Source organism: Phaethon aethereus (assembly GCF_964289735.1).
Source record: "Phaethon aethereus genome assembly, chromosome: 32".
NCBI classification, from domain to species: Eukaryota; Metazoa; Chordata; class Aves; order Phaethontiformes; family Phaethontidae; genus Phaethon; species Phaethon aethereus.
Window position 1 is genome coordinate 663,872 of NC_138608.1, and position 12,436 is coordinate 676,307.

Consider the following 12,436-nt stretch of genomic DNA (forward strand, 5'->3'; position numbering starts at 1 on the left):
ACTCCCATCCCTACCCCAAGGCTGGGGATTTCAGAGCACCAGCCCCACAGCAAGGCCGGGGGGCTTTGGGGAGCCCCCCACCCCATGGCGCAGCTGCCGTTCGGCCGGGCTGGCCCCCGGGGCCTGGCTGGCCGGCGTCACCCCATTGCCTCATCGCCTGAGTCACGGCCGCTCGGCTCGGCTCCGCTCCCCCGGTTTTCCATTTCCTGGCAAATATTTACCGTTGTCTCTGCAGTAACAAGCCCCCACGGATGCCCCCGGCCCCCCAAACCGAGCCCCTGCCCCCCCCATGCCCCAGGCTCTGAGGGCGACGCAGCCCCCTCCCCAACCCTCAGCTCCCCACAGGCCCCCATGAGAGGCTGGGGGGCTGTGGGGTCCCCGCCGGGCCCAGGGTGGGCACCTTGCTATGGGGCCGCAGCCACACGTGCCATCGCCTGTGCCCATCCCACGTGCCCCGCGGGGGGGTCCCTGAGGGGTGCCGTGTCCCGTGTTGGTGGGCAGGGGAGGGGGCTGCGGCCCGGCGGACCCCCGTGCCCTCCCCATGGCTGCCCCTGGGGAGGCTGATCCTGCTCCCACGTGATGCCGGATCCTGATCTCATAAGAGCCTTTGGACCGGAGGCCAACGCAGCCATGGCCACCCCCGCGCCCCGCACTGTCCTCGTCACCGGCTGCTCCTCTGGCATCGGCCTCGCCGTCGCCGTGAGGTTGGCGCAGGACCCGCAGCAGCGCTTCCAGGGTGAGGAGTGGGGAGGGGACCCTTCCATGCTGTCCCGGGAGGGGTCCCACAGCCCCACGTCTGCCCCAGCAAGGAGGGGACAGAGCACTCCAGGGCGGGGAGGGTGCAGGGTTTGGGGTCCCCATCCACCCAGCCCCGGAGCCTTTCTCCCCACAGCCCCCAAGACTGGAAGCCCTGTGACACCAAGCTCGCAGACACCCCCTGAGCGAGCCAAGGCATCCCTGTGCCACCCCTCACCTTCCTGCCAGGCGGGGCAGAGCGGGGGACATGGGGCAGCCCCACGGGGACACGGAGAGCACGAGCAGCGCGTGGTTGTGAACACACACGGACGTAACCAGGCCGACAGCACGCTCCCGCCCGGCTGGACACACACGCGCGTGGTCCCTGCACGCCATCCCGGTTCCCATGCCACCCGCTGTCACACCCCCCCCCCGTCCGTCCCCACAACCCCGCTGCCCCACCACCAACCCCATGCCAGCGCTGGGGATTAGTCCCGGGGGGCGGATTAAAGGCCGTGTTACCAAAGCAGCTTAGGGAACGTCGTCCCAGCTTGAGCCTCCGACCCCGCCTGGCATCTGGGGTCCCCCTGACCGGGACTGGGGCTCCCCGCAGTCATCGCCACCATGCGGGACCTGCGGAAGAAGGAGAAATTGGAGGAGGCGGCAGGACCAGCGCTGGGAAAGACGTTGAGTATCCAACGCCTGGATGTCTGCAGCGATAGCTCAGTGGCAGAGTGCATGGGCAGCATCCCCGGGGGACGGGTGGACGTGCTGGGTGAGCGGGGTGGTGGGTGGGGGGCCACACGGGGCAGCCAGAGGGGGTCTCTGAGCCCTCCACGCCGTGCCGCAGTGAATAACGCCGGCGTGGGGCATGTCGGTCCTGTGGAGAGTATCAGCGTGGAGGAGATGAAACGCGTCTTCGAGACCAACTTCTTTGGGGTTGTGAGGATGATCAAGGCCGTCCTTCCCGACATGAAGCGGCGACAGAGCGGTCACATCGTGGTCATCAGCAGCGTCATGGGGCTGCAGGGTGAGGCAGGATGCCGGGGGGGGGTCTCACTCCAGGGAGGTCTCACCGAGCTCAGCCCCTCTCTGCCCACAGGGATCGTCTTCAACGACGTCTATGCCGCCTCCAAATTTGCCGTGGAGGGATTCTGCGAGAGCCTGGCCGTGCAGCTGCTGCAGTTCAACGTCTTGTGAGTGTGAGGGGGTGGGAGGGACCCCAGAGGCCCAAGGGTGGCTCTGGACCCCCACCTCGTCCACCCGCTCCGGCCCTACAGCGTCTCCATGGTGGAGCCGGGCCCTGTGAACACGGATTTCGAGCTGAAGCTGATGGAGGAGGTTTCACGCTCCGAGTTCCCCGGCACCGACCCAGCTACCGTGCGGTACTTCAAGGAGGTGTACCTGCCGGCTTCCCACGAGATCTTCACCACGCTGGGGCAGAGCCCCACCGCCGTAGCTGAGGTGTGGGGCTGGGAGGAGTTGGAGGAGGTTCTAGGGGCCATTCCTAGCCCCACACTGACCCTGAGCCCCAACCCTCCGCTTGCAGGCGATCGTGAATGTGATTGGATCCAGACGTCCGGCTTTCCGCACGCAAACCAACTGCCTCTATACACCGTTGGTGGCCCTCAAGTACGCGGATCCCTCGGGGGACCTGTCCGTGAGGACCTACTACCACCTCCTCTTCGACTACGGCACCCTCTTCCACCTCAGCATGGCCGCCCTGCGGTGCCTCACCTGTGGCTGCTTCCGACGTCGGGTCACCCCGCTCTGAGTGGGGTAACCCAGGGAGGGGGGTGGCTCAGTCCCTCGATGGTGGGGAGGGGGCCACAGCTGCAGCCCTGTGCCCCCCAGCATCGCTCACAGCAGGACATACGGACGGCACTGGTGGCTGAATGCGTCCCCCAGGGTGTCAGAGCTCTCCCGGGGGGCTCTCCCGGCAGGATGGGGTCCCGGTGGAGCTGAGCCCTCCGTTGGATGGGGAGGAGGGTGGGGAGCCTTGGGAGAGCTGAGGGGAGCCAGGGGAGGGGGACTCTGGAGGGGGTTGAAGAGCCCTGGGGGGAGTTGGGGGAAGCTATGGGGTGAGGAGGTGGGGTAGGAGGAGCCTTGGGGGGCTTTGGGGAACATTAAGGGCTGGGGAGCCTGAGGGGCTTTGGGGAATCTGGAGGGGTGGGGAGCCTGGGGGTGCTCTGGGGGTGTTGGAGGAGACTCTAGGGGTGCTCTGGGGGATTTGGGGCTGTTGGGGAGCCTGGGGCTGCTCTGGGGGTGGGGCTCTAGGGGAGCTCTGGGGGATCCGGGGGCTCTGAGGGTGTTGAAGATGCGAGGGGGGCTCTGGGGGTTACCAGTAAAGTCTGTGACTTCACCCCCCACCGCCGCCCCCTCGCACTGACCTTCGCGCCGGTGGCGGTACGGGCCGGCGGGGCCGGGGGGTGCTCCGGACCGGGCCGGGCGGGCGGGCGGGGCGGCCCCGGGCCCCTCAGGCCCCGCTCCAGGCCATAGCGGGAGCAGGGACGGCCGGGCCGGGGGGGGGTCCCCGCGGTGCTGCGGGACCGGGCCGGGGGAGAGGCCGCGTAACCATGGCAACGGCGGGCGGAACGCGTGGTAGCGGTATGGGGCACGCCGGGCAGGGACCGGCCGGAAGTGACGAGCTGAAGTAGCCGGAGGGCGCGGGAGGGGGCGCACCGGAAATGCCCGTGGCCGCATGGTGGAGGCGGCGGCGAGATGGGGCGGCCGAGCAAAGTACGGGCCGGGGGGCGCGGGAGCGGGCCGGGCCTCGTCTGCGGGGCGCCGGGGACGCGGGGCGGGGGCACGTGCCTCGGCCGGGGGCGAGCGGGAGTCGGGGCGGCCCTAGAGCGTGGCAGCGGCCTGGTCCTCTCGGGGATCGGGCCCTCCCCGGGGGGGCAAGAGGGGACGGGGAGCTCGGCTGCCCCGGAGATCGGGGGCTTGGGCCTTCCTGAGGGGAAGGAGGGGGAACGGGCTGTCCCGGGAATCGGGCCCTCCCGGGGAGAGCAGGAGGGGAATGGGGGGCCCGTTTGTTCCAGGGATCGGGCCCTCTCGCGGGGGCAGGAGAAAGGGGTGCTCCCCTCTTCCCGCCGTGGACCACCTAGTCCCCGGCCCTGACCGTCCTCTGCCTCCCGTAGAGCAAGAACCAGAAGAAGGAGCGGGCGGCAGCGCTGCAAAACGCCCAGCAGGAATTCGGCACTGTCCCCCACTCCTTCGTCTTCCACCGCGGCCGCATCGGCAAGAACGTGCGGCAGCTCATGGCCGATGTGAGGAAGGTGATGGAGCCCTACACTGCCCGGGCCCTCAAGGTGAGCTCGGGGCGGTTTGGCACAAGGGGGGAGCGGTTTGGCGCCGGGGGGATTAAGGATTGGGCCACTCTGTGCCGCAGGTGCGGAAGAACAACTCCCTGAAGGATTTCGTGGCCGTGGCCGGGCCCCTGGGGGTGACGCATTTCTTGGTCTTCAGCAAATCATCCTCCAGCATCAATTTTGTGAGTAGCACGATCCCCCACTGCCTCCGGGTCTGCTCCCTCCGGCAGGGAATGGGGCAGGGGTGCCCCTCCGCAGCGGCTGTGCTCCCCTTGCCACCTTGCCTTTTCGGGGAGGTTTCCCCCCTCCTTGCAGATGCAGGTGATGACAAAACGCCACTGAGTTCATACTGTGATTCTATCCAAAGTAAACGCACTGATGCGTCTGCGCCGAGGTGAGGGGGGTCAGCCCCGGCGACTTCCCCTGGCGCTGAACGCTGCTTCTCTCCCCGCAGAAGCTTTTCCGGTTGCCTGGTGGCCCAACGCTGACGTTCAAGGTGATGCAGGTGGGTGCTTACTTCCCCGCCGGCGCAAAGGGCAACATCTCACCCCCTCCTCATCCTCGTGTCTGTGTCCCCATCTCCAGTACTCGCTGATCAAGGACGTGGTCTCGTCCCTCAAGCGACACCGCATGCACGAGCAGCAGTTCACCCACCACCCACTGCTGGTCCTCAGCAATTTCGGTCTCCAGCAGATCCAGGTCAAGTTGATGGCCAGCATGTTCCAAAATATGTTCCCCTCCATCAACGTCCACCGGGTAAGCAAGGTTGAGGGGTCTCCCCATGCTGCTGGGGGGCGGCTCAGCACCCATCCCACCTCCTCCTGTACTCGGGGTTCAATTCTGACCGGTTCTGTTCAATATATTTTATCAACCATCTGGAGTTGATGATCCCAAAGTGAGAGGTGGTGTTGACTGTCTTGAGGAACGAGAGGCCTTGCAGAGGGATCGACATAGATCGGTGCAGTGGGCTGTGATTAATGGGATGAAATTTATAAAGTCCAAATACTGGATTCTGCACTTAGGATGAAGTAACACCAGGCACAAGAATAAATTGGGAGAGGAAGGGCTGGAGAGCAGCCCTGCAGAAAGAGATCTGGTAGAGTCAGCGAGGGCAAACCGCATCCTGGGGCCGGTGAAAAGAGGGGATTATCCCGCTGTGTTCAGCGCGGCTGCGGCCTCAGCTCGAGTACGATGTGCAGCTCTGGGCCCCGCAGTTTAAGAAAGGAAGGGAAGGTCCTTGAGTGCATCCAGAGGAGGGCAAAGCTGGTGACGGGGTGGAAGGAATGTTCTCCAAGGAGTAGCTGAGGACTCTGGGTTTGTCTAGTTTGGAGAAAAGGAGGCTGAGGAGCGACATTGCTCAGCTCCCTCAGGAGGGGATGTAGAGGGGGAGGTGCTGAGCTCTTCTCCCTAGGATCCAGCAATAGGACGTGTGGGAATGGTTCAAAGCTGCACCAGGGGAGGGTTGGATGGGACATTAGGAAGCCTTTACCAAGAGGGTGGTCAAACCCGGGAACAGGCTTCCTGGAGAGGCTGTTGATGCCCCAAGCCTGTCAGGGTTTAAGAGGCATTTGGACCATGCCCTTAACACCATGCTTTTAACTTTTGGTCAGCCCTGAATTGCTCAGGCAGTTGGAGGAGATGATCGTTGTAGGTCCCTTCCAACTGACATCTCCTTCCACAGGTCAACCTCAACAGCATCAAGAGGTGTTTGCTCATCAGCTACGACACGGAGACGCAGCTGCTCAATTTCAGGCATTAGTGAGTGTCGTGTCTCTGATTTTAGGGGACGCCCTGCACCCCGTGTCCCAGCACTGACCTCTTCCTCCTCCTCCTCACAGCAGCGTGAAGGTCGTGCCCGTGGGCATGAGCAAAGGCCTGAAGAAGCTGCTGCAGGAGAAGTTCCCCAACATGAGCCGCCTGGAGGACATCAGCGAGCTGCTGGTGAAGTGCGTGGTGGAGGGAACGGGGTGGGGGGCAACGGTCCTGGAGGCGCCTTCCAGCCTGTCCCCAAACGCATTCCTCTCCCCCGGCAGAGACATAAACCTGTCGGAGAGTGAGGCCGAGCAGGATGGGACCCACAACGTCCTGGAGCTGCCGCAGGCATACGCCGGCCGAGGCAACATGAAAGCGCAGCAAAGCGCCATACGCCTCACCGAGGTCTGTGACAGCGGTGATGCCGCGGTTGCCATCGCCCCAGGGATGTTACCAAGCCTGATCGGGGCTCTCCGCATCCCCCCCTCCCATAGATCGGACCCCGCATGACTCTGCAGCTCATCAAGGTAGAGGAGGGCCTGGCGCAGGGCAACGTGCTCTACCACAGCTTCAGTAAGTGCCACAAAAATGCCGTCTCTGGTAACTGGCCGGTGCGGGGGCTCGGGCCAGGGCACCTCACCCCCCTCTCCCCGTGTGTTTAAGTCCACAAGGCGGAATCGGAGGTGAAGGAGATCCTGGCACGGAAGGAGGCAAAGCTGCAGCTGAAGGCGGAGCGGCGGCAGAAGCAGGAGGCAGACGTGGAGCGCAAGCGACAGCAGCGCGAGGCTCACAGGTGAGGGCAGCGCGGCAGCAGCGGTGTCTGGCAGCGGCCCGGCAGAGGCTGATGCGACAGTGGCACTGCAGGGAGAAGAGCCTGGCAGGGATGCGGCGGAAACGGCAACAGGATGGCGACAGTGACGCCGAGGATCCCGGCGTGCCAGAGCAGCAGGATGCGGCTGAGCAGTCGGAGGAGAGCGATGCAGAGTATTACCGGCAGGAGGTGGGCGAGGAGCCGGACAAAGGTGAGACTGAGTCCCCCCGCCCCGTCCCCTCCCGCTGACAGTGGCTGATGATGCAAAAACCTTGAGCTCCCCGTGATCTCGGTTCAAAGTAAACGCACTGACACGTCCATCAGCCCCACCACTGTGCCCCCCTTCCCCTCCATTTTTGCTGAACCCCCTTTTCTCTGTGGCTATCCTCCCCCAAGATCTCTTCCCCGACCGCACCAAGAGGAAACGAAGCTCCTCGGGTCCTGTCCTGCTATGGAAGCGACGACGGCAAACCCAGCCAGAGCATCCCACTGCCCCCAGCCCTCGCGCCACAGCGCCGGGGAAGCGGCGGAAGGGAGACCCGGCACCAAGGGACTCACGGCACCGCGGTGGGCCCAGGCAGGGGCTGGCTGGCCGAAAACTGCACCGAGGAACCAAGCGCCCAGCCCGGGAAGGGGCCGGTCCCGGCTCCGGTTGTGCTGCCTCGAGGCCAAAGGGGCGAGGGAAGCTGCTGACAAAGGGGAAGACTATTTTCCAGCGGCCCGGACGTGCCAAGAAGGGGAAGCGCTGAGGCATCAGCCACCAGCCATGTGCCGAGACTGTGGGGGGAAATGGGTCCCCCTCCCCGTTCCTGCTCCAGTGCAATACATTGCTTGGAACAACCGTCTGTGGCTGTGCTGGGTTTGTGGGGCTCAAAAGTGGGGTCCCCCGGGCTGTAACGGCGTCCCCCCACCCAGGGTGGCCTCTTCTGTGCCACCTCAATGCAGTGAGGCACACACAGCTCCTTCCCCTTCGTGGCCAGGGCTGAAGGCAGCTGCCAGGCTCTGTCTGGGCACTGCCCTTCAGAAGAGGAAGTGCCCTTCCCTGCCTGCAAACCCCCGCCAGCCTCTTGCCACCACTGTCCCCAAAACAGAGCAGGATGTGACACTGCGGTGGCCCTGTGACTGCCACTGAGGGAGGGACAGGAGGCGAGAGAGGCCGGCGCGGACCCTGAGGAGGACGGCGCGAGTGAGGCGAGCGGCGGGGCTGTAGGCAGAAGCACGGACCCCTGCCTGCACCCGGGGAGCCGGACAGACAAGGGGACACACACTATCCCCAGCGTGGGACCACAAGGCCTCCTCGGCCCCAGCACCAGGCAGCCGGGGTTCACCAGCCCTCGCCACTTCCCTGACTGCAGCCACCAAAAAGAGAGGGGACACGCACCGGGAGGAACCCCCTCCCCGAGATGGCCGCCCATCTCCGTCACTGCGGTAACTTCAGCAGCTTCCAAGAGTCGCTGTGGCCGGTGCTGGCAGCGCAATTCCCGCTGGCGCTGGTGGGTAACGGTATGGCCGTTTACCGTTTTGCCGCCCGCGAGCGCTCCTGGCACAGCGGCATCGTCTACTCCTTCCACCTGGCCGTCAGCGGGATGCTCTACTCCCTCTCGCTGCCGTTTCTGGCAGCATATTATTACCCGCCCAAGGACTGGCGCTACGGACCAGCGCTGTGCAAGCTGGAACGTTTCCTTTTCAACTGCAACCTCTATGGCGGCATCTTCTTCGTCACCTGCATCAGCCTCAACCGCTACCTCGGCATCGTTTACCCGCTGCGGGTCCACGGACGGCTGCAGCCACGCCACGCCAAGGCGCTGAGCGCAGTCGTTTGGATGCTGGCTGGGGTGCTCTCAGCACCCACCTTTTATTTTTCGGAGCTGCAAGAAGCAGAGGGTGCGATCGAGTGTTTGGGGAGCGCGGCTCCGCAGCGGCTGTGGGAATTTTATCCCTACAGCCTGCTGCTGGCTGGGCTGGGCTGCGGGCTGCCCTTCCTGCTCACCGCCTCCTCCTACGCCGCCATTATCCGCACTGTTTTCCGTAATCCTCACCTCAGCCCGCCGGAAAAGCGGAAGGTGGGAATGCTGGTAGGGGCAGGAGTGGCTCTCTACGCCTTTTCCTACCTGCCCTACCACATTTTCCGTAACCTCAATTTGTGGCGTCGCCTGCTGCGACCGGGCACAGAGGACTGCGCCGTCTCCAGAGCCATCCACGCTACCGCTCAGGTCTGCAAAATCCTCGTTAACCTCAACATCTGCCTGCACCCGCTGCTCTACGCCGCCCTGGCCGACAGCATGCAGAGCTGCTGTGGCGCCAGCTGCGGCAGTGGTGCCAGCGATGGCAGCAGGGAGCGGGCTGAGCACGTGGAGCTGCAGCCAGTACCCTAGGAGCCCACCCAGGGTGGCCCAAAGCGGCTAGCGCAGCCTGTGCAGTGCTTGGCATAGCCCTTGGGCACGCGTTTCCTTCCCAGCAACGCGTGAGAAGCAGGATTAAAGCCAAAATCACAAGCATGGCCTCGTATCATGCCTTCTTTTGGCAGAGATTCCCCCTTTTTTTTTTAGCTTAAAAGCTAGGGATGAACCTAAAAAACATAGAATTGCAATGCCGTGCCATTCCCTGTGTTGCTGACTCAGGTGCTGCCAGCCCCACCACGTGCCTCGGGGGCAGCCCCAGCTCTGCCACGGGATGGGGCAGTGACAGGGACACTGTGGGGACAGGGACTGGGGGGGCTCCCTGCCCAGTGAACCCCACCCCAGCTCAGATCGACACCTTGGTGCATACCAGACCGTGCGTCTTTATTTAGAAGCGCCGACTGCTCTCACCGGGAGCTGGCGTGGCACCGGATTCAGTTGGTGGAGGGTCTGTGGACAAGGAAGAGAGCACAGTAAGGAGAGGGGAGAGGGTGTGCGGCCCCCCGGCACAGACGGAGCATGTGCCACCCCCAATCCTCCAAGCCAACCCCCGGCACTTACTTGGCCCATTCCACATTGAGGATCAGGTGGTCGTAGCCAAATCCGGAGACACCGGCAATAGCCCGGGCCGCATCCTCCCGGCGGTGGAAGCTGATGAAGGCGAAACCCTGGGGTGGGAAGAAAGTGAGAGGGTGAGAGAAAGCAGGGGGGTCTTTCCCCAGGCCCCCTGAAAGAGAAAAATACCTCCATGCCCACCTTAGACTGCCCGGTGGTCTTGTCCTTGGCTAAATAGATCCTAGAGATGGAGCCAAAAGGCCGGAACAGCTCCTGGAGATCAGTCTCACGTGTGTCCTCGGACAGGTTGGTGACACGGATGGTGGCATTGTCGTCGGCTGGGGTGGGGGGAAGGCCAAGGAAGGTCAGGGCTGCTGGCGGGACCATGGCCAGAGCCGGCACGAGCCGTACACAGCAGCCCCGGAGAGGCTGCCCCCACGCCGAGCAGAGGCCTTGACTTACCCCTGCGGTTGGGCTGCATGGACTCCCCGCGGCGGCTGGCTCCGTCTCTCAGGCTGGGGGGGACGTACTTGCCCGTCTTGCTCTGCTGAGCCTGCACCGGCTCCGGCTCTGAGGGCAGGAAAGGCAACAGGCAGGAGGTGAGGCTGCCCACAGCCGCAGGCAGATAGCGGCCCCCTCTTGCCCCCTGTCTCAGGATAAAAGGGTGCCGTACCTCCGGGCAGCTTCTCCTTCTCGCCTGTGGACAGCCCCAACTGCTCAGCCAATTCCTTCTGCATCGGCCCCAGGGTGTCCTTGTAGGGACAGCGGGTAGTCCAGTGGTCGCCCTTGCAAATACGGCATGAGACGATCTTCTGCCCCTTCAGTTTGTTCATGGGATCCTCCTCCTCCTGGCAGTTCAGGTCCTGGGGGACAGGGAGACCCCTGAGTCCCGTGGGACCCACCATGCACCCTGGCACGGCCTCACCAGGGGCTCCCCACCGGCCCGCGAGCTCCCACCATACCCAACCCACCTCCTTGCTGGTGATGAAGGTCATGAAGACGTCGTCGCTCACAGTGGTCGTGGCCACATTAGGGCCAGGGGCATCAAACTCCGAGTTGCCAAATTTTTTCCAGTTCTGGGGAGAAAACGGGGGGAGGAAAGGGGGCTCACTCTCACAGCATGTCCCTAAGCAGCTGCCAAACACAGAGCAGGAGCAGTCAGCAGGAAGGGAAATGCTCTCCACCGAGGGGTTGTTGGGACATTGAGAAGGAACGGGCAGAAGCAGAGGACTGGGAAATGAAGCGGTTCCTGCCGGAGCACAGATTTCCCTCCCTCTCCATTACCAGAGAAGGTGCTCACCTTCCGACGGGCCACCGCTTTGGAGGCCTTCCTGGTTTCAATGCGGAAGGTGCGGATGATCTGTAAAGGTGCAGAAGAATCGATCAACGCAGGAGGAAGGACGGCAGACGTGCCTCCACCCCACACGTGCCAAGTCTGGGGCTGCCAGAAGCAGCAGAGTCAAAATGGGGCTGTGATGGGACGTCCCTGCTGACACGTGGCTGCCTGGTGCTGCCTGACTGTGCAGGCAGGGATGAGCCCCCACACCAGAGCAGAGCCGAGGGTTCTGGAAGGGGAGAAGGGGAGCTCAGCAGCAGGGAAAAGCTAAAATGGCAGCCCAGGAGACAGTGCTCACCTTCACCTTGCGCCCATCCTCCTCCTCACGATACTCCGTGATGGTTTTGATGTTCCCGTTGATGAGCTCTTTTGGGGAGGGGAGCGGGCCTGTGGGGAGGGGGGACAGTGGGATAATGTCTGATGTGGGGGAGGCAGCAGGAAAACAGCCTCCCGGCCTCTTGCCCAGCTCTCACCTCCCTTCAGCAGCTCGGCCTCGGCACTCAGGCTGCCCCCCAGCACCCCTGGCAGGGGGATGTCCTTCAGCAGCTCGCTGGTGATGCATTTATCTGTGAGAAAAAAAGAGGGAGTGTCACCCCCTCGCTTGGGGCGAGCCCAGGAGAGGGGGAAAGAGCCCCGTGCCCTGCCATAGGCAGGGAGGAGGTGCCCTGTTCTCTCCCCCAAGCAAGGAAAAGGCCAAAGAGCCAAGAAGTCTCAGCTATTCCAACTCCCATGGTTTCCTCAGTCCCTGAAATGGGTGGAATAAGGATGGTGAGAGAGATTCTACTCCCTGCTCTGAGTCAGGCACACTCTGCTCACAAGGACCGGCCTCAGATCCTGTTTTGAGCCCTGGACAAGGAGCGGGCACAGCTCTGGGCTGTTTCAGGAATAGCAACTGCTCTTTTTCCCGACAAAAATTCTCTGGTTACCAGCAGGAGGAGCAACAAGGGAAAAAGGGGGACGGAACCGGCCTGCCACAGGAGTCACTCACCGTCCTCTCCACCCTCCTCTTCCACCTGGTCGGCCCAGCTGGGCTTCGAGCTGTAGAGAGAGCAGACTCCTAGCTAGACCCGCTGTCCCCCGCCGAGCCGCCTGCCCCTTCCCTCCGGGCCCCGGCCAGCCACTGGCCCTGGCCGCCCCAACGCTCCCCCTCGCCGCTCCCGGGCCCCAGCACCGCCGACACCCCCTTCCCCTCACTCATCACAGCCACAGCCCTGCCTGAAGCCCCACCCGGGGCCCGCCAGGCCCCACATCCCGGGCCCAGCCCCGCTTCCCCCGAGGCTCTCCTTCCCCGGCGATGCCACAGACGGCTGCGCTGCCTGGGCTAATCCTCGGCCCGACGCTCGGTCCCCAGGCCGGGCCCAGCCCCGTCCTCTCACTCGTAATCGCCCGTCGGCATCGCGCTCCCACGGCCCTCACGCACAGCGACCGGAAGGAGGCGCCACACTTCCGGCGGCGCTGCGCCACTTCCGGCATCGGCGAAAGGGAAGGGGCGGGGCAGGCTGGGCCGCGCTGCATGCCGGGAGGCGGTTGCTAAGCA

At 64.1% G+C, this 12,436-nt stretch overlaps 3 protein-coding genes across 3 annotated transcripts; 2 read left to right on the forward strand and 1 right to left on the reverse strand.

Moving 5' to 3' along the window:
- Nucleotides 1-630: 630 nt before the first annotated feature.
- On the forward strand, nucleotides 631-2,509 carry RDH8 (retinol dehydrogenase 8; the record flags this gene model as incomplete). Its single annotated transcript, XM_082012164.1, has 5 exons — nucleotides 631-736; nucleotides 1,349-1,510; nucleotides 1,586-1,931; nucleotides 2,016-2,199; nucleotides 2,285-2,509. 5 exons carry the CDS (start codon nucleotides 631-633, stop codon nucleotides 2,507-2,509), a joined length of 1,023 nt encoding a protein of 340 aa, XP_081868290.1.
- Nucleotides 2,510-3,456: 947 nt separating this feature from the next.
- On the forward strand, nucleotides 3,457-9,147 carry LOC309414791 (suppressor of SWI4 1 homolog; the record flags this gene model as incomplete). The annotated part of the gene is made up of 13 exons (XM_082012165.1): nucleotides 3,457-3,474; nucleotides 3,876-4,046; nucleotides 4,127-4,228; nucleotides 4,501-4,551; nucleotides 4,632-4,802; nucleotides 5,728-5,804; nucleotides 5,885-5,992; nucleotides 6,080-6,203; nucleotides 6,293-6,371; nucleotides 6,462-6,591; nucleotides 6,663-6,820; nucleotides 7,006-7,052; nucleotides 7,965-9,147. The coding sequence occupies 13 exons, from the start codon at nucleotides 3,457-3,459 to the stop codon at nucleotides 8,982-8,984; spliced, it is 2,256 nt and encodes a 751-aa protein (XP_081868291.1). The 3' UTR covers nucleotides 8,985-9,147.
- A 418-nt stretch (nucleotides 9,148-9,565) lies between these two features.
- Nucleotides 9,566-12,295, reverse strand: EIF3G (eukaryotic translation initiation factor 3 subunit G; the record flags this gene model as incomplete). Its single annotated transcript, XM_082012183.1, has 10 exons — nucleotides 9,566-9,676; nucleotides 9,765-9,901; nucleotides 10,026-10,133; nucleotides 10,237-10,426; nucleotides 10,535-10,639; nucleotides 10,864-10,923; nucleotides 11,198-11,286; nucleotides 11,373-11,465; nucleotides 11,888-11,937; nucleotides 12,276-12,295. The coding sequence occupies 10 exons, from the start codon at nucleotides 12,293-12,295 to the stop codon at nucleotides 9,566-9,568; spliced, it is 963 nt and encodes a 320-aa protein (XP_081868309.1).
- Nucleotides 12,296-12,436: the final 141 nt, after the last annotated feature.